We start from the raw sequence: 20,559 nt of genomic DNA on the forward strand, positions 1-20,559 counted from the left end.
TGCATCTAGGTGGTTGTTACAGAGAAAGTAGGTCTTTGAAATTGTCATATAAAAAACTAAATTTAAAGGATAAGCCAAGTGTGGTGATGCATGCCTTTAATCCCAGCACTTAGGAGGTAGGGACAAGACATATCTCTATGAGTTTGAGGCCAGCCTGGTCTACATAATCAGTTCCAGGGTAGTCAGGGTTATGTAGTGAGGCCCTGTCTCAAAAAAGCAAAACAAATAATAGTAATTAAAAAATAAATGACACCTCATTTTCCCCGTGCTAGATTCAAAATCTTTGGCTCAAATAATCCTCCTGTATCAGACTCCTTTAGTACCTAGGCTTGCATCTGTCTACTTTTGATTCTGGCCCCAACACTACTTTTTTTTTTTAAAGATTTATTTATTTATTATATGTAAGTACACTGTAGCTGTCTTCAGACACACCAGAAGAGGGCGTCAGATCTCTTTATGGATGGTTGTGAGCCACCATGTGGTTGCTGGAATTTGAACTCCGGACCTTTGGAAGAGCAGTTGGGTACCCTTACCCACTGAGCCATCTCACCAGCCCTTTTTTTTTTTAATTACTATTTATCTTAGGTCTTAAATAAAATATATTCATTATTTTATTATGAGAATATTAAATAACTCCAAATTAACTCCAGTATGGTTCCACTCATCTCATCTGTTTTCTTTGAATTCCTTTATGGATTGTATCATTTCATGAATACATTTTTATCTTACAGTACTCACTGCATCCCTGGTTACTGAATGAGTTTCATAATGCAGGGTTAGGTTCTTATTTTCACTTAACAAAGCACTAAGGCAGGCATGCTACAGAAGCAGGTTACAGACATCAGAAGCATTCTTGTCAGTGATCCAGAGCTACTGTTCGGATAAATGGGGTTCTTTGCTATTTTAAGTCAAATCTCTAAAGTATGACCTACTTCATTTCAGAACGTTGAACCTTCTGGCAAAAACCCAATCCATTTTGAACTCAGTGCCGAGAGTCAAGATGCCGAAGCCGAGGCAGAGGTTCTTAGCAAGATTTCCAAGACTCTTCCAGTGAAGAGGTAAAAGATAATATTTATTACCGTGTGTTTTCTTTACTAGTTTTTATTTTCATTGGGAAATTAAAATAGTTTGGGGACAAGTAAGATGTCTTAATGGGTAAAGTCACTTGCTCTCCAGTTTATCCACTTGAGTTTGATCCCTGGAACCCACGTATAGGTGGAAGGAGAAAAGCAACTCTGGAGTTGCTCTCTGGCCTCTACGTGTGGAGGCATGCTTTACCCCTACCCTGAAATAAATAAGCATGATTTTCTTTTTAAGACTTCGAATTATTTCTGGTAGTTGCTTGATAAACTCAGCTCAAAGCTGTCTTTGAATGCTAGGGGTTTTTTTGTTTGTTTGCTTGCTTGCTTTCTTGTTTGAAGAAATTTCAGTTTGCCCTTTGACTCTTTCATTAGAAACTATTTTATTTTTAAATCATCGTGGCAGGTGCCTTGACTGTTTCTCAAGTGTTTTATTCATTTGTTTAGTAGGAGTATAAAATTAAGGGATTTGTTATGCTGTCCTTACACATACATTCTGTGCTTTGTGCATTTGCACTCTGCTTTCTACTTCCCTTCCTCTTCCTCTTAAATAGTTCCCACTTGGTTTTCAGACACACACACACACACACACACACACACACACACACACACACAGAGCTAAATCTATATCCAAATATTAGAGAAGACAAATATTTAAATGTGGTTTATTTCAGTTAAACTATCTTTGATCCATCCATGTTCCTGAGAATGTCATTACGCCACTCTCATGGCTGAGGAAACTCATTTTCTTTCTTTTTTCTTCTGACTATGGGCATTTAGGTTGGTTCATATCTTCTATTGTTAACAGTGCTACAGTAAGTTTTGCTTTATATTTTTATTTATTTGCTTTATATTTTTATTTATTTTTTGCAGTACCAGGAATCAAACCCTGAACTTTTTTTTTTTTTTTTTTTTTTCCGTTTTTCTAGACAGAGTTTCTCTGTATAGCCCTGGCTGTCCTGGAACTCACTTTGTAGACCAGGCTGGCCTCTAACTCAGAAATCAGCCAGCCTCCTGAGTGCTGGGATTAAAGGTGTGCTCCACCACGCCCGGCTAACCCTGGACTTCTTAGATGCTAGACAAGTAGTCTACTATTGAGCTGCATCCCTAAGCCATTTTAAAAACCTTTTTATTTTAATTTAGAAGATTCATTTATCATATGTGTTTTGTCTGTATGTATTTATGGGTACCATGTGCCTTCAGAGGTCACAAGAGGGCCTCAGATCTCCTGGAACCAGAGTTGTAATGGTTTTGAGCTGCCATGTGAGTTCTAGGATCCAAAAAAGCCCTTGAACAAAGTTACCTTGGAGCCATCTCTCCAGTTCCTTAGCTTTTTAAAATATAGCCTGAACCTTCTTTTCAGCTTTCTTTAATGTTATATATTTAGGATATTGTTCAGAGAAATAAGCAGATATAAATAAATTTTTTATTGATTATTGGAATGTTTTAGTTTTATTGAGAAAAATGGCTGGAATCAGATATATCTGCATTCAAGTCTTTATTCTGGGGGTCAGAAATTAAAAATGTTTGAATCTAAAGACCAAAATATTGGCAGGCTATGATCATTGTAGAGTTTTGGGGTTTTTGTCTCTTAGCTTCTAGAAACCGTCTGTATTGCCTGTCTCAAGCCTCTTACACTGTTTTCAAAGCCAGCCTATCTGCTTCAAGTCTCCCACTACCTCTCCTTTCCTTCTCATCCTCTGACACCTACCTGTGCTTTCACCATCACATCTTCTCTCTAATCCTGACCATAATTACAATTATGCAGGGTCAGCAGGCAAGGGTGCATGCCTTTAATCCCAGCACTTGGCAAGCAGAGGCCGGCGGATCTCTAGGTTCCCAGCTCGCCTGGTCTACAGAGTGAGTTTCAGGAAAGCCAGGGTTATGCAGAGAAATGCTGTCTGGAGTGTGTGTGTGGGGGGGTATTATGTTGAATCTACTTGAGGAACCCCAGATAATCACTGTGTCTGAAGAGTCTTAGATCCACAGCCTCCTTTATACACTTAGGAACTGAGAGGCACTAGGGTTAGAGAGTGTCTGAAGTGCTCCTTTCCATCTTTGTGGGCATAAAGTTATCCTCAAACAGATTAGGGCACTGGAAACTAGTCCTTCTTGTCTATTGCAGTCATAACTTTCTAAATTGTAAGCTTTATTTACCATTGTATTTAATATTTATGAAAGAACAGGCTAAGTGAAGGGAGTAGACTCCTAAATGTTAAGAGGCTAGGTGTATGCCTTCGAGTAGGGGCTTACCTAATATTTGCAAATCCCTGGCTTTGATCCCAGCACCACCAAAGCAACAACAGAACTGTTGAAAACTTTCTTGTTTTCAACTCTCAATGAAGCCTTAATGAGGATCTGCCACTTTAGGGTTTAGTAAATTTTGCCTGAAAGACTGATAACAACTTCAAGTTTTTCCTTTTTGGTTTGGGTGTTTAAAAACAACCTGAGTTTATCATTTGACTTCAACCCATTTTTGGCTCTCGTGTGTCTGTGTGTGTGTGTGTGTGTGTGTGTGTGTGTGTGTGTGTGTGTGTGTGTGTGTGTTAAAGAAATAACTCAAGTGCAAAGCCCCGTACCCTGTCTTCCTCCATATTGGACTGTCTGCCTTAAGCTGCTATCCTACTTGCTCTTTTATTCTGCTGAGATTACAGTCAATTCGCCGTCTTTCTGTCCTCTCCTCTGAGGTCATGTAGAGGGGGTTAATGATATATCACTACTGGTAATAAGACAGCATGGCTCACATCTGTCTGTGTTGCTGTCTGCTGAGATGTGTCCACTTTTAGCTAATCTTTGACTTTGAGGGGTTAATGCAAGTTTTTTGAGCCTGCTGGGGCACTGGCTTTCTGTGTCAGAGAGGCCTGCACTGAGCACATCCTTGTGTCATCTTCTGTCCTTGTGTATTTCAAGAGAGCTGAATGGACTGGTACAGACCCTGCCTGTCCACTCAGAACACATGTGACGATACTGTCATTGCTTTATTGCAGTACCTTGCACAGAAAGACCGTTGTGATTATTTTCCCTCTCTAGACCACCAGGGCTTGGAAGGTCTGTCAGATCTTCAATTCTTCTTTGTGGCTTCTTATTCTTTTTCCCTGCTAGGAAGAGTTCAACTTATGTAAAACAGCATGTAGGATGTGTTTTCAGGAGCACATTCCAAGCTCTCAACTTCCTTATTGCTTACCTTTTCCCTAAAGCATCCTGATGAGATTTTGTCTATTTACTAGGATGAAATAAACAACAAAAAAACCTTTTATGTACATATTTCAGGTCTTTAGTCTTTCTCCACACCCTGCCCCCCAAAAGTTTCTTTTTAATCTTAAAACCTTAATTTTAGCCGGGCGTGGTGGCGCATGCCTTTAATCCCAGCACTTGGGAGGCAGAGGCAGGCGGATTTCTGAGTTCGAGGCCAGCCTGGTCTACAGAGTGAGTTCCAGGACAGCCAGGGCTACACAGAGAAACCCTGTCTCGGAAAAAAAAAAAAAAAAAAAAAAAAAAAAAAAAAAAAAAACCCTTAATTTTAGCTTTTGGAACTCAGTACCAACATTAACATTTTTCTTTCCTCCTTCTCAGTGCTAGGGATTGAACCCAGGGCTTTGCATGTACTAATCAACCCCTTTACCACTGAACTGTACCCCACCTTTGTTAAGAGTTCCTGTTTTCAGGTGGAGAGCGCTCTCTGGGAGACAATGACTACAGCTGACTAGATGTGAGGTATACTCCATTTCTAAGTGTGTTCCCATTGTAGTTATAGGTACATAGGAGGGGGTGTGAATAAGAACTGGTATAGTGACATATCTATGTGAAATGCTAAATGAAACCTAAAACTTTGTAGGGTAGCTTAGAAAGTTAATTTTAAAAAGAACGTAGGAGCCAGTGAGATGACTCAGTGGTTGAAGCTGCCAAGTCTGATGTGTGAGTCTGATCTCCAGGACCCACGTAGCTATCATAACAGAAAACCAATGTCTGAAAGTTGTTCTCTGACTTCACATGCATACACAAAATAGGTTGTTTGTTTGTTTGTTTGTTTGTTTGTTTGTTTTGAAACAAGGTTTCTCCGTGTATCCTTGGCTGGCCTGGAACTTACTTTGTAGACCAGGCTGGCTTTGTACTCAGAGCTCCACCTGCCTCTGCAGCCGAGTACTGGGATTAAAGGCGTGCGCCACTACTGCTTGGCCGAAATAGTTTTTATTAAAGATAATAATACTATTTTTTTCTTTTCCTTTTGAGACAAAGCCTTACTATGTAACCTTTGTTGGCCTGAAAGTCTCTTTGTAGAGCATAGCGATCTGCCTGCTGTGCTGGAATTAAAGAGATACACCATCACACACAGCCATGTTTTTTAAAGTTATAACAACAACAAAAAAGTATATAAAAAAAAACACTTCAGTGATTTCCCTTTTTTTCACAGTGGTTGTTTAATACGATGTGTTGAGTATTGTTGGTGCGTATCTTAGCTCCTCCTGTTACTGCTGTAACAATACAGCTGAAGGAGAAGGCCGTTTGACTCACTGTTTCAGAGAGATTTCAGTATTTGATGGGAAGGCCTGGTGAAAGAAGCTACTTCACTCAACAGCAGTGGATGTGAGTGAAGGTGGCTTCTTCACATGGGGACCAGGAAACGTAAAGCAGGATAGGATCAGCAGCAAATATCACACTAAAATCCACCCTAACTGACCTGCTTTCCACAGCCAGGCCCTTGCTACCTCCTAAACGGTCCATGACCTTCCTTCCAATAGGGCTATCAGCTGGGATCCGAGTGTTCAAAACCTAAGCCTAAGGAGTACATTGAAGAGTCAAACCATTGCAGGGGGCATATCTGTCACACTGTAATATACATTTCCAGTAAGTGCTAAGCGCTCGTTCTACATTGTTCAGTGTGGTCAACCAGAAGGTGTTCAGTGACTGTTGATGTACTATAGGAGTTAAGTAGGGTTAAACTTTCAGTGATCAGGTAAATGGGGTAGTTAATTAGTAAACCTGAGTAGATCGCCTTTCCTGCTAAATTAACACTGACCTAAGAATTTAGTACTTGTAGCTGTGAAAATTAATTAAATGTTTCCATATTTACTAAATGACATCACATTCAAAACAGGAAAAAAAAAAAAGACAAAAAAAAAACCTGGTTTGTTGAAGGTTTCTCTTATCTCCTCTTCTACTCTTTAGATCCTCCCAAAAATTATCTCCTGGGAAAATACCAATAAATAAGCATGACACTGACCTTGAAGATGAAGACTTTTCTCCAAGACCGATTCCTAGTCCTCACCCAGTGAGTCAGAAGGTAATGCTCTGAAAAATGAGCTATGTCATCTAGAAAGCTTGAAGTCTCTATAGCAAAGCACTTAAGTACCACTCCATCCTTAAATATGGGCTATTCTGACTATTATGAGATTATATCTTTATGAAGGAATATATGTATATATCTCCCAGGTACAGACAACTCAAGTAATGATGTATATGTCCATATATAGGTAATAGTGTATACGTAAGTGTAAGAAAGCTGAGGTTTCAGTTGCCGGCTGCCCATGGTCACATAACTAGTAAGCAGTAAAGCTGGACTCCAAGTCTGGGGCCTCGGCTTCAGAATTTGGTGCTTTTGTCAACCATGAAGACTCAGCATTCTGTGTCACCAGTGCCTGACAGTTGTTACTGTCCTCAAAGAAAACATCCTACTTGCATTTAGAGGTTAGTTGCCAATAACCCTTGATTGATTGTCAGACTGTTTTTGAATTGTTACCAACTAGTGAGCTATTTTAGAAATGTTTGCCTTAGTTGAACTCAATTGAAAGGGACGGAAAATTAATATAGTTGGGAACTCTCCCTTGAGAAGTCGATGCCCACACTTTTGGGCATCTTAAATTTCCTATCTCTTTCTCTTAACCCTCAAGCTTAAAATCTCCAACACTTCTTCCAAAAAAAATTATAGTATATCAGATTTAATGTTCTCTCTTATCTTTTTCCCTCTCTTATCTCTTATTTAATATTAGTAGAAGAAATAGTTGCGTTACTTTAACAGAGAAATATTCTGAAGTATTCCTGGAGTCTAGTTTCCTTTTTTTCTTTTCTGTTTTGTTTTGATTTTGGTTTTCCAAAGTTTCTCTGTGTAATAGTCTTGGCTCTCCTGGAATTTGCTTTGTAGACCAGGCAGGTGACCCACCTTCCTCTGCCTTAAAAGTACTGGAATTAAAGGTTTAAAATTGAGGCCACCCTGATCTACTTAGTGAGTTCCAGGACAGCCAGGGCTATATATAGAGACCTGGTCTCACAAAACTAAATAAGTAGGGGGAATATTTATATATATGTTAGGCTAATATTTTCTAAAACCAATTTTAATAAGGGTTCTTAAATGCTTCAACCTCCCTTCTAGCCTACCTACCAGAGGTAGAAGAAAAGAAAGGTTAATAGGAAACGGGGATGTGGACCTGTTTAGGAGTAGTTTTGGGGGGCAATTCCAGTCTTTGTTGTCAGGATATTAACAGTCCATCCAGTCAGCAAACACCAAACACAAATCATAGCAGTGGCTAGATCGAGAAGAAACCTTGAGACTGCTGAATTGGCAGGAGTCTGAGGAAGCAGCAAGAAGCAGCTGGACTAACACGGGAAGGAGCAGTTCTCTAGTGTGTTCTCTCTACAAAGTCATGACAAGCGAAGGTTAGCGAAGACCAGCAAAGTGTTACAAGGCAAACCAATGCTAGAATGTCCCCTCACTCTCTGTGGGGTTATATTTATATTCTTAAATATAATAATAATTTATAATATTTATAAACATCACATGCCTTCTCAAGTGTTCACTCCAGCAAAACATCACATACCCTTTCACAAGACAGCTTCCATAAAAATACTTGTCTGTTTACAGCAAAACATCCTCTCATAAGACAGCTTCCACAAAAAAACCACATGACAGAGCTGAGTCTCCAAAGAAACCCAACAATTTTTAATATATATATGTATACATATACATATGTGTGTGTGTGTGTGTGTGTGTGTGTGTGTGTGTGTGTATAGTAGCATTATATATTGTACTCCTGTCTGCTGTGTACCCAGAATAATGGTTGATGGTCTAAGAAGTGAACAAATTTTAATGTGTAATTGAGTATTGTTTGGCAAATACTTATCTAAGGAAAATAGAGCAAATAAATTTCCTAAGAATTTACTTTTTGCTTCCATTTATAGATTTCTAAGGTCCAGCCATCTGTTCCTGAACTTTCGCTCGTGTTAGACAACAACTTCACAGAGTCAAGTAACCAGTCTAACCCTTTGGAAATGATGACTGTGGAGAATCCTTTATTGATTAAGCCATCCCAGCCTGAGCTTTGTGATGCCAAACACAGCTCAGAAGCTACCACTGGGGAGCCTTTCCGGAGGGGCCCAACAAATCAGTTAAGTCAGGACACTGCTTTAAGACAGAGCAGAGGGAAGCAGTCATCTACCTGTAAGAAAGAGAGTCTCCAGTTCAGGAACACTAATGCTAAACCATCTCTCAGTGTGCCATCTCCTGATGTAGCTGAGAAACTTCAAGCAGTTTCTGCTGGGAGCATGCAAAAGGAAGACTACCCTGTGAGACCTTCCACACTGGACTCGAGGCAGCCCTCTCTTGCTCCACAAGCCCAGCCACACAATCTTGTTTTTTCAACTCATAATTCAACAAGACCAATGGAGCTTCAAGTGCCCACTCCTTCATTACCATCCTACTATCCCACAAACGTCTGCAGCTGTTGTCAGCATCATGGCCATATTCAGTATAGTACAATAAATTCTTGGCAGGGAAATACAGTAGGGTCTATTCAAGACCTGCGATCTGAGTCCCTTCCAAAACATGCCTTCTTTCACTCAAGTGGATGCCCATCTCTGTGTCCTAATGCCATCTACTCGTCAAGTAGCCCTGTTAGCATGAAGCAAGGAGGCATGGGTGCCTATTCTCCCCATAGCAATGGAGAACCGTCTCCTGTGGCAGGACCTTCACATGTGGACTCGTGTGTGCCACATCCCTGTGCCATGTGCATGCACATGCCCAATACAGCACCAGACAATGGCATGATGGGACTGTCTCCTGATGCATACCGTTTTGTCACAGAGCAAGACAGGCAGCTGAGACTACTTCAGGCACAGGTTTGTGTGAAGCTCTGCTAGTACTCTTAAATTCTTAGTATGTTTCCTTAATATTTGGCAACTCTACAGTGATTATGCTTTATAAAACTCTACAGTATTAGAACCAGAAAGACCTCTTAAAAGCTGAATTCTAATCCCTCTTGTTTTACAGATAAAGTAAGGATTAGAGAGAATAGTTTAACCTTGTTCCATAATTGCTGGTTAGGAGGGCTAGGACCAGAGAGCAAGCCTTCTATCTCTATATGCTAACCTACAACATAATCACATTTTCTTTCAATTTTCTCTAAACTTTTTTTTTAAAGATTATTTATTTTATGTATATAAGTACACTGTAGCTATCTTCAGACACATCAGAAGAGGGCATTGGCTCCCATTACAGATGGTTGTGAGCTACCATGTGGTTGCTGGGAATTGAACTCAGGACCTCTGGAAAAGCAGTCAGTGCTCTTAACTGCTGAGCCATCTCTCCACCCATTCTCTAGACTTTTATATACAGCTAAATGCAAAGGCTTGCATGTCTCTAGTTTTTCCACCTTTGTGTTTACTCACCTCAGCCAGTGAGTCTTCAGGATGTTCCTTGCGACTCTATTTGAGACTAGTTACTAAGAAGAGACCAGTTAAGAACTCTATGTATTTGCTTCTTTTATTTGTTTTGGGTTTGTTTGTTTGTTTGTTTGTTTGTTTGTTTTGAGACGTGGTCTCCTGAGTCCTAGGCCTTGAACCTGTCATCCAAGAGCCTAGGTCTTTACCGTTGGATCCTCCTTCCTCTACCTATCACATACTGGAACTATAGATGTGTACCACTGTATCTAGCTGTCTCTGTATGAGACTTGTTCCACTCATTTTATTCTGCAATGTTCCCTCTCTTCAGGTCTTTTATTTGAGGGTTCTTAATCTTTTTTTTTCCATTTTTTATTAGGTATTTAGCTCATTTACATTTCCAATGCTATACCAAAAGTCCCCCATACCCACCCACCCTCACCCCCCTACCCACCCACTCCCCCTTTTTGGCCCTGGCGTTCCCCTGTACTGGGGCATATAAAGTTTGCGTGTCCAATGGGCCTCTCTTTCCAGTGATGGCCGACTAGGTCATCTTTTGATACATATGCAGCTAGAGTCAAGAGCTCCGGGGTACTGGTTAGTTCATAATGTTGTTCCACCTATAGGGTTGCAGATCCCTTTAGCTCCTAACGTATTAATTTGGCTCTTTGAAAGCTCCTTTGAGTGGGCTGGGCATTGAACCCAGGGCCTCTTGAATGCTAGGCAAGTGCTCTGCCACTGAGCCATGCCCCCAGGCCCCTTAATCTTTTCATTTGTCTTTTTCGAAGCTGAGTGAGTCTGAGTTTGCCTTTTCCCCTTCATTTCTCATCAACACATCCATATCCCAAACCAGATGTTCTCTCTCTTTCTAGCCAATGTGAGTGAAAATAACTTGAAATGTATACTTCAGGTTTTTCTTACCCCAATAACTATATAAATATGTGGCTACTCTGTATAATATGTTATTTAGAAAAATCTTTGATTTAAAGCTTTCAGAGGCCATTCCAGGCTCAATGAGATCCTATCTTTTAAAAGGGGGCTTGACTGGAGAGATGGCTCAGTAGTTGAAGTTAAATAAAAACTTTAAATCTTTTATTTAAAAAAATGTAAAAGAAAAAGACAAAGATTTTCAAATTCTGCTTAAAATACTTTGGATACAAACACCTGAGAAATGTGTGTATACCTGCATGAGTTTATGTCCGCCACATTACATGCCTGTGCCAGAGGAGGTAAAGGCCACTGTATCCCCTGGAACTAGAGTTACCGGTGGTTGTGTGCCATCTGATGTGGGTGCTGGGAACCTTCTCTCTAGCAGACTCAGCTTTTTTATTTAAATAGAGCTAAATTCTTCGAGGCTTATATAAATTTAGATTTTAATAAATCATTAAATACTAAATCAAAAATGCTAATATTAAATAAGCAATTCCACATTGAAACAATTACCATTTGTCTTATTAAGTAAAAGACTAATATAACGTAAAGAGATCTGTTAAGCTATTTAGAAACTGTAGTTACTTAAAGTGTTTATTTATAGAGTGTGAGCTCTCATCTAGATTATTGTCACACAAAATATGACAGAAAATGTTTTTCTTTAATACATCATATATTTCCTCATGAATTTCCTCCCTCCTTTTTAAGGAATTCTAGGTCTGGGTGCACATGAGTTCACATTAATGTGGAGGCCTAGGATCGGCCTTACATGTTGTTCCTCGGGAGCTGTTCACCTTGCATTTATCATCATCATCAGACAGAGAAGGACAAGAAATACTTTGTAGATGATCAGAGTAATACTTAGTCTGAATGGATTAAAGCTTTATATAAATGTCTAAATATGAATGAAAAGAACAGGAGACAGGGAAGAAACATGGAACTATTGATAGTACTTTCCTCTAGAAAGAGGAGTTGAGATGTCTGAAGAGGATAATGAGATAGGAAATAAATATATTTTGGTGTTATTGATACATAATTCGGATATCACACAATTTAACTGTTTACAATGTACAATCCTGTGGTTCTTTGTATGTTTGTTCAGAGTCAGTTGATTTTTGTTGTTGTTGTTTGGGTTTTTTTTTTTTTTTAAGATTTATTTATATGAGCACACTGTCGCTGTCTTCAGACGCATCGGCTCCCATTACAGATGGTTGTGAGCCACCAAGTGGTTGCTGGGAACTGAACTCAGGACCTCTGAAGAGCAGTCAGTGTCTTAACCACTGAGCCATCTCTCCAGCCCCTTCTGTCTCAGTAGTACCTGGGTGTAGGCTAGGCTGACTGGTCAGAGAGCCTGAGGGTCTGCCTGTCTCCACCTGAGTGGTGCTCCCATTGCAGTTGCAGTCATACCCACCTTTAACTCAGGTCCTCATGTTTGCAGGGCAAGGATTTCACCAGTTGAGCTATTTCCCCAGGCCCAGGTAACTTTCAGACATGTCCATTTTGCGTACATAAAGAACTTTGCCAGGTAGTGGCACACGCCTTTAATCCCAGCACTTGGGAGGCAGAGGCAGGCAGATTTCTGAGTTCGAGACCAGCCTGGTCTACAGAGTGAGTTCCAGGACAGCCAGGGCTATACAGAGAAACCCTGTATCAAAAAAAAAAAACAAAAAACAAAAAAACAAAAAACTTTATTGCACTGGGTCATTTTTTAAGAGTACACATGGATTTCCTAATTATCTTGTTCTGTTCTGTCAACAATTTGAACTGTCTTCTATTGCAGACAGTGTACCAGCAACTATTCTACTTTTAGTTTATTTTCAGTGCTTCTTGTTGTTATTGTTGTTGATGTTGATGCTTCTGAGACAAGTTTTCTTTGTTAACCCAGGCTGTCCTGGAACTTTCTGTAGACCAGCCTGGCCTTGAACTCAGGTACTCACCTGCCTCTGCCTCCTGAACTCTGGGATTAAAGGTATATGCCATCATTGCCTGGCTCCGTGCATTTATTTTTATGTTGCTTATTATTTATTTGCATCTTTCAGTTATGAGCCTTTAGGCTTAAACAGCTGAGCCATCTTCCCAGCTCACTTACTAACATCTTTTATTTACAGTTAGTTGCATGTGTGCTAATATCACTGTGCCATAGATCCTCCCTAGATGTAAACTTAACATTTGTGTGTGTGTGTGTGTGTGTGTGTGTGTGTTTATGAGGACCATGGTGTGCTTGTAGAAGTCATGAGTTTACAGGAATCACTTCTCTCCTTCCAGTACATGGGTCCTGGGGATCAAAATCAATTGCCTTAAACCTCTGAGCCATCTCGCTGGCCCTGTAGAAGTAAATTGTGAAGTCAAAGGAATGTTTATTTAAAATAAGTACAGAGACACTCAAACTTGGCCTGTAGCCCAAGTGGTGGAGCACTTGCCATGTATGCAAAAGGATGCCCAAAATTGTTCCTATCCTAGTATTCACAGTCTTTGGTTGGTTGGTTGGTTGGTTTAATCCTTAATGGAGTGGGCAGATGAATTGAACGGATTCCTTAGATTCTAATGCATTTTCCAGTCAGTATAGATCTTAAAGCCTTGGAAAAGCAACCTGACTGATAGGCCACCAAAATTAACTAGTTAATTATAATAATACTATTTGTGGGGAAGTAGAATTTTTTTTTAAATCAACAAAACAAATAAAGGGGGATGTTCCTCACTCCAGTATATATTGAAGAAACGTTAAAACCTTGCACATAAGCTGCTGTGGTGGTACACCGGAGATGAAAGGAGAGGGAAATCGATCTGGGAGGCCAGCATGAGCGACAAAGCAAGGTTTAGATCACCTGGGACTGCAGCAAGACCCTATCTTAAACAACAATTTGAAATCAAAGCAGAAAATCCCTTGTTTATAAATGTCCCCCGCAGTATTCACAATAGGCCAAACTACGCAGCTTGGCTGTCCATCAGCTTGATGGTGGGTCAGCTCAATGAGCATAGTCATACGGTGGTATTCAGCAGTCATAAATGCCGTGACTAGTCTTGAAAGCTTTATGTAAAGAGAAAGACACCAGACACTTAGCTTAGTTCTGTGTGTATGAAATGTCCAAAATCAGAGAGCTGGAAGGTGTGTTAGTGGGTCCAAGGGTCAGGAAAGAGGAGTGGTAAGGAATTAATATTATTGTTTCACATTTTGTGACTATACTATGAACTTCAGAATTGGTTAATTTTAAGGTATGTAAATTACATCTTCACTTCAAAAGGAGAAGGGAGTTGTAAAACTTAACACATGAAATCTATGATACAGGGCTAGAGAAATGGCTCAGTGGTTAAGAGCACTGGTCCTCTTCCAGAGGATCTGGGTTTAATTCCCAATATCCACATGGTAGCTCACAACTACTTGTCACTCAAGCCCCAGGGTATCTAATGCCCTCTTCTGACTTTCACGGACACCAGGCATGTAAGAGATGCAGACAAAACACTCATCCACCTAAAATACATAATTTGTGGTATAAGTGTCTTACAGACAAGAACGAGCCAGTCAGTGTTAGCTATTGTTTGTTACTATTCTGTTTCAGTGTGGCCAAACACGATCAATTCTGTCTAAAGTTAATAGAAGGAATCTTGTATAAAATCCTCAATTTTGAGTGCATGAAACTCAAGGTATGCCTCCTTTTCCATTCTTAATTTATAAATGAAGTAGGAATAAACTATGTTAATTTGAGGTATTTGAATAAAAATTCAACTTAGGAATATTAATCTAACCACCTGTAAGTTTCACTTTAAATTTATACTTAGTGAAAGCGGGCCTTAGTAGCTAATGTAGATAATGGCTTTCTGCACTAAATAAGTCTCACAGTATGATTTAATTGTATTGTAAGAAAATATAGTTAAAAGTCAGCTCTGTAATGACTAGAGTATCTGTAATTTGTTACTAAACTCTGCTGCCAGTTTTGTTGATTGCTGTATTGCCTGATCAATGCATGTTTTTAATTGATACAGATCCAGCGCTTATTAGAAGCACAATCTCTAGATCCTGGCTCCCATAAGACAGTAGCCACCGTGGAAGACACCGTGAAAGCAGCAAAACAAATGGAGCTGGTTTCCATGGAAGCACAGTCTTCGCCTGGCTTGCACATGAGAAAAAGTGTAAGCATTGCTGTGAGCACAGGTAACATATTTTTTTATTTGTAAGAAATTAGTTTTTAGTGCTTCTCATGTTTGCCTTTTGAAAGAAAGGAAAGGAGGGAGAGATAAGGAGAGGGCTTAGTGTGGTGCTTGCCACATAAACATAGGATCTGAGTTCAGGTCTGTAGCACTCACGTAAAAAGCCAGGGGCAGGAGTTAATGTGCATCTGTAATGCTAACACTGGGAAGGCTCTCTGCCCAGCCTGTGAGCTGTAGTTTCAGTTCTAAGAAATAGTGGTGGAAGGACTCCCAACACTGAGCTCTGGTATCCATAGCCTTCTGCTTGCGTGGTCACACTTATACACATCATACAAAACACACACCAAAGAAAGGGGTTGGGGGATGCAGTGTTTTTCTGTCTTATAAAACTCTGCATTTACTGTACTGTAGTTTCTCGTTTGTTTGGGTTTGTTTGTTTTGAGGGGAAGATTTCAAGACTGGGTTTCTCTGTGTAGCCTTGCTGTTCTGGAACTCACTCTAGACCCGGCTGACCTCATTTAGACTCACCTGCCTCTACCTCCCAAGTGCTGCGATTAAAGATGTGTGCCACCACCGCCCCGCTATTGTAGTTTATCATCTGCGTCTACCACTAGACCACTTCTTAGGACTTAGAAATGGCTTACCCACTTTTGTATCTTACACAGTTTAAAGTGACAAATGAAATCATTCACATGTTTTGAGATTTGTCTTGTTTTGTTTTGATTTGTTTGGGTTTTTTGAGACGCGGTCTCTCTATGTAGTCCCGTCTGTCTGGAACTTGCTCTATAAACCGGGCTGTCATGGAGCTCACAGAGACCCTCTTACCTCTGCTTCCCAAGTACTGGAATTAAAGACCCATGATACCATGGCCCATTCCAAAAGGAATTATTAGCAGTCATTTTAACCAAGAGACTTTTAGGAGCATATTTATTTTACATGTACTTAGCTTTCCCTAAAGGTCTAAAGTAGGACCTATTGCAACTTTTCAAATTTTTTTTCTAAAAAATCTGAATGCAAATTTAAACCTTGATGTTATTGTGATTTATTTTCATAAAGGCACTCAAAGTAAAAGTGTTTTCATGATGCTTCATGCCTAAAGTTCAAGTGCTGTGGAGGGTCTTGAGATTGCGGCCAGATTGAGTTCTAGTCCTTAACTCAAAAACAAAATTATAGGAAAAAAGAAACCACTTTGACTTTTTTTTTTTTTTTTTTTTTTGCTTCTTCAGACCACTGCCTTTGCAGTGTTTCCCAGGTTGGAAAATGGACATAGGCCATGGTGCAAGACATTGAGATAGAGTACAGATGACTGTCTTACTTTTTGTAAATCTGTTTTTCTTTTTAGATTGATTTTATGTGTATGAGTATATGTATGTATGTTCACCAGCTATATGTCTGATGCTAGCAGAGGTTAGATGAGGTTGTTTGATCCTGTAGAAGGTTGGTTGTAAATCATCATGTGAGTATTGAAAACCAAACTCAGGTCTTCTGTAAGAACAAATGCTCTTAACCAGTGATCCTTCTGTGCAGCCCCAGATATTTATTCTTATGTGTAATGGAAAAAGTATGACTAGCCTATCAAACCTGAGACTTCACAGAAGTGGTGAAGCTGGGTAAAAATGAAGTAAGTTTATGTAACAGAAAGTAGAAACATCGTGTGTAGATAGGCTCTAAAAGCAAGAGAAGCACTGGGTTTTTTTTTTTAAGTGTGTGTTATATGTATGTGTGTACACATATGTGTGCAGGCATGCTCAACCTTGTAGGTGTGAATAGATGCCAGAACTTGATATTACTCTGTCTTCTCATTTGCTGCTCTGCTCTGTCTGTCTGTCTATCTGTCTGTTTTGGTTTTTCAAGACAGGATTTCTGTGTAGTCTTGCTTGTCCTGGAACTCCCTTTATTGACCAGGCTGGCCTTGGACTCAGAGATCTCAGCCTCAGCCTCCTGAGTGCTGGGGTTAAAGGCATACACCACCACCACCTGGTTGCCTTCTTTCATTAAACCTGGAACTTGCTTTTTCAGCTAGGCTGCTGGCCAGCTGGTGGCTTTTACTTGGGTGCTTAGGGTCCTCATGCAAGCAGAATATATGCCAAGATGTCTCCTTATCCCCAAAAAACACCTGCCTCACAGTATGTGTACCTTGTGCACCTCTAACATGGTTATTTAGAACAAAACCAGAGAACCTATGAATTTACAGGTTTTTTTTTTCATGTATATTTTTTTTCCTGAAGTATTTTCATTTTGAGACAGAGTCTTATTAATGTAGCATGGATTGGCCTTAAACTTGCTACATATCCCAGGCTACCCTCCCATTCAAGATCCTCCCACCTCAGCTTGTTGAGTGCTGGAATTCCAGGCATGCCACTGTACCTTCATTTGAGAAGCAGAGCCTCCTCTTGAGCAGACAGGACACTGATGTCCCCTTTTCCTTTGCCACTGGTTTCTTGTCTTCCTGCCTTTCACCTACTTCTCTTTGTGGCCTTTTAAAGGTAATTTGAAACTGTAATTTTGTTGAGATAATATAGATGTTCTTAACAAGCGTCTACATTCATTCTTTCTCTAGTTGAATATTTGTTCTAATAGCTGAACTAATTTAACTATTAACTATTTAGGTGCTAGCTTGTTTTGGAATGCAGCAGGTGATGATCAAGAGCCCGACTCACAGCCGAAGCAAGATGATACCAAGATTTCCAGTGAAGACATGAATTTTTCTGTAGATATTAATAATGAAGCGACAAGTCTTCCTGGTAGTGCATCTTCCTTAAAAGCAGTTGACATTCCTAGTTTTGAAGAAAGCAACCTTGCTGTGGAGGAAGTTAATCAGCCACTTCCTGAATCCAAGTAAGAATCTTCCATTCACTGTTATGCTATTTGTTTGTTTGTTTTAAATTTTATCTTATTTTTTAATTCATTTATTTTTACACTCCATATTCCACTCTCACACCCACCCCCATCCATCCTCCGACTGCTCCACGTTCTACACCTCCTCCCCTCCCCACCCCATCTCCACATGGATGCCCCCACTTCCCACCCCATCTGATCTCTAAACTCCCTGGGGCCTCCAGTCTCTTGAGGGTTAGGTGCATCATCTCTGAGTGAACACAGACCTGGAAGTCCTCTACTGTATGTGTGTTGGGGGCCTCATATCAGCTGGTGTATGCTGTCTGTTTGGTGGTCCAGTGTTTGAAAGATCTCGGGGGGGGGGGGGTTCAGGTTAATTGAGTCTGCTGGTCCTCAGCTTCTTTCAGCCTTCCCTAATTCAACAACAGGGGTCAGCGCTTCTGTCCATTGGTTGGGTGCAAATAACTGCATCTGACTCTTTCAGCTGCTTGTTGGGTCTTTAGGAGGGCACTCATTTTCTTCTTTTGCAGTGCTATGGATTAAATGTATTTTATATTCAGGAATTGGTTTTGTTGGGGATGGGGGTGGTACGGTGTTTGTTTATTTGAGACCAGGTTTTCTATGTATCCTTGGCGCTGCCTGGCTGTCCTAGAGCTCACTGTGTATAGAGTGGCCCTGAACTCACAAGAGATTTGTCTGCCTCTGTCTCCTAAGTGCAAGCATTAAAGGCATGTACCCCTTGCCCTGCTTAGAATATAATTTTTATATTTATATACATAGTAGAGAATAATAAAATCTGGCAGTCAAAATTATGACCTCATATACTTTGTGGTAAAAACAATTTAAATCTGCTCTGCAATTCTGAACTATACCATGGACTATTATTTTTTACCATCACAAATATATTCATTTTCTTCCTCTTTGAGACATGATAAGCTTAGTGTATTTTCATTGACGTCTTTACATAGTAGTGTCAGCATAACAGAAAATCTCAAAGAAAACTTTCTTCAGTTATGCCCATATGTCAGATATTGAGTTTGCTAATCTGAATGAGTCACAACATCTTAAAAAAACTTCAGCATTCTGTGTACTCAGATCTCACCATAGAGATTCTAATAATACAGGCTTCCAAATGACAGTACAATTATATTTGAAAAAGACAACAGCATATAAAATATCATCTTATATGTTTGTTTCAAAACAGTAGATGACCTGACAAAACATAGAAACAAAGTCGGGCAGTGGTGGTGCACACCTTTAATCCCAGTACTTGAGAGGCAGAGTCAGGTGGATCTCTGAGTTCAAGGACAGCCTGATCTACAGAGTGAGTTCTAGGACAACCAGGGCTATACAGAGAAACCTTGTCTTGAAAAAAAAGGGGTGTGGGTTTGGGCAAAACAAAGTTGACAAAATGGTAATTTCTGAAACAGATTGTATATGGTATTTCATTTAACAGTCTTCAGTTGAGTTTGAAGTTTTTGCATTATGAAATTTTCTATTAAAGTAGTGATTCCCAAGTAATTTATTTAGCACCTCGGTAAATCTGGCAAGAGCTCTCTGAACTTAGCATGCGCTGTACCACACCCGGCACATGGATGTAGCAGTGAGTAAAGCAGAGCTCCCGATTGTGTGTTTAACCACATAAGCAGTAGTGACCACTGCTCCCAAGGAAAAGAAACCAGAGCGGTCAGGTGATGTAGACAGGGTGATGCTGGGGCGTGACATGGGCTGTATTTCAGCAGAGTAGTGAGCAAGGCTCTGGGCCCTAACGTTTGAACAGTGGTCTGAATGATAAAGAGCCAGTCCTGACATTATCGCTGAGAAGAATGCTCTGGTTGATGGAAATGGCGAGTATATAAAGACCCTCGCTAGGGTATATAATCTTGAGATGTCTAGAAACAAGCAGATATTCCAGCAGAGCTGGACATAGTGCCTAACCCAGGTCCTCCAGGTCCTCTTGGAGAGCAATCGCTTAACCACTGAGCCATGTTTTCAGCCCCTTCCTTGACTCAATTCTGTAAACTACAGAATACTTTCTAAAATTGTTAAGGTTTTCAAGTCTTTGAAAATCTCCAATCCTTTGGTAGTTAAAAATGTAAGAAAAGGACCTAATTTTAGCTAATAAAATGAAAGCTGATTGCTTTTTCAGGACACAAGATGTAGACCTAATCCCCCTTTTTTAACATATAATATATTGATTTAGGATCAATACTATCTCTAGGCCAGATGTGGTGGCAATTAGAATATGGAGGCAGGACAATCATGAATATGAGACCAGTGCAAACTGTATAGAACAACCCTGCCCTGAAAAACAAAACAAAACAAAACATTTCCAGAGCTGTCCGTGGTGGCTTCGGTGCTGTTGCGCAAGCATCTAGTCTGACTCATGCTGTGGCTCTCATTGCTCAGTATTCATCGTGTCATTAGCTCCCTGGGCTCCCAGATCAGCCAGTCGTTGTGCTGCTGGAGCAGTCTCTAAAGATGAGTTTATTGGCTGTACAGCTTATTGGCTATCGATTGCTTTTTCCCAATGGAAAGTGATGGTACAAGGAGACATTGTTTAAAACAACTGTTTAAGAAGCCATGCCAAATTTGCAGGTAATGGCACATTGAAGTCATTGTTTAAAATTTTTTTAGGTTAAAATCTTTCGTATCTCTTCCAGCCTTTTTTTTATTTACTACTTTAGACACCTAGATAAATTTTTGAGCACAGTGTTGGAGCTCAGTGATTATGAGCACACTCATTGGCTCAAGCTTCTGATTTTAGTCATGGCTATGAACTTTTCTCTGCTCCCTGGTTGACCTATCAGATGGGAATAATAAAGGCACCTATTTTTGAGGTTGTTGTGAGAAGTAAAGGATCCTATGTCATCAGTCAGAACAGTGCCTGCCACTGGGTAGCCAGCGTTTGTTTGGT

At 40.1% G+C, this 20,559-nt stretch overlaps 1 protein-coding gene across 9 annotated transcripts in view; it reads left to right on the forward strand.

The window, feature by feature from the left end:
• Positions 1–20,559, forward strand: part of Stil (Scl/Tal1 interrupting locus) — a 43,096-nt gene that overhangs the window by 15,122 nt on the left and 7,415 nt on the right. For 5 of the 9 annotated variants that reach the window (XM_017320088.1, NM_009185.3, NM_001304555.1 and 2 more), the window contains 5 exons: positions 943–1,058; positions 6,246–6,360; positions 8,253–9,188; positions 14,640–14,808; positions 17,414–17,642. In XM_017320088.1, coding sequence (XP_017175577.1) covers positions 943–1,058; positions 6,246–6,360; positions 8,253–9,188; positions 14,640–14,808; positions 17,414–17,642 — 1,565 coding nt within the window. Of the gene's footprint in view, positions 1–942; positions 1,059–5,818; positions 5,925–6,245; positions 6,361–6,592; positions 6,765–8,252; positions 9,189–14,215; positions 14,301–14,639; positions 14,809–17,413; positions 17,643–20,559 lie in introns of those variants that run through there. The other 4 variants (NM_001304553.1, XM_006502907.3, NM_001304559.1 and 1 more) reach the window with 4 other exon arrangements.

The sequence above is a fragment of the Mus musculus genome, chromosome 4, assembly GCF_000001635.26.
Source record: "Mus musculus strain C57BL/6J chromosome 4, GRCm38.p6 C57BL/6J".
Lineage (NCBI taxonomy): Eukaryota > Metazoa > Chordata > Mammalia > Rodentia > Muridae > Mus > Mus musculus.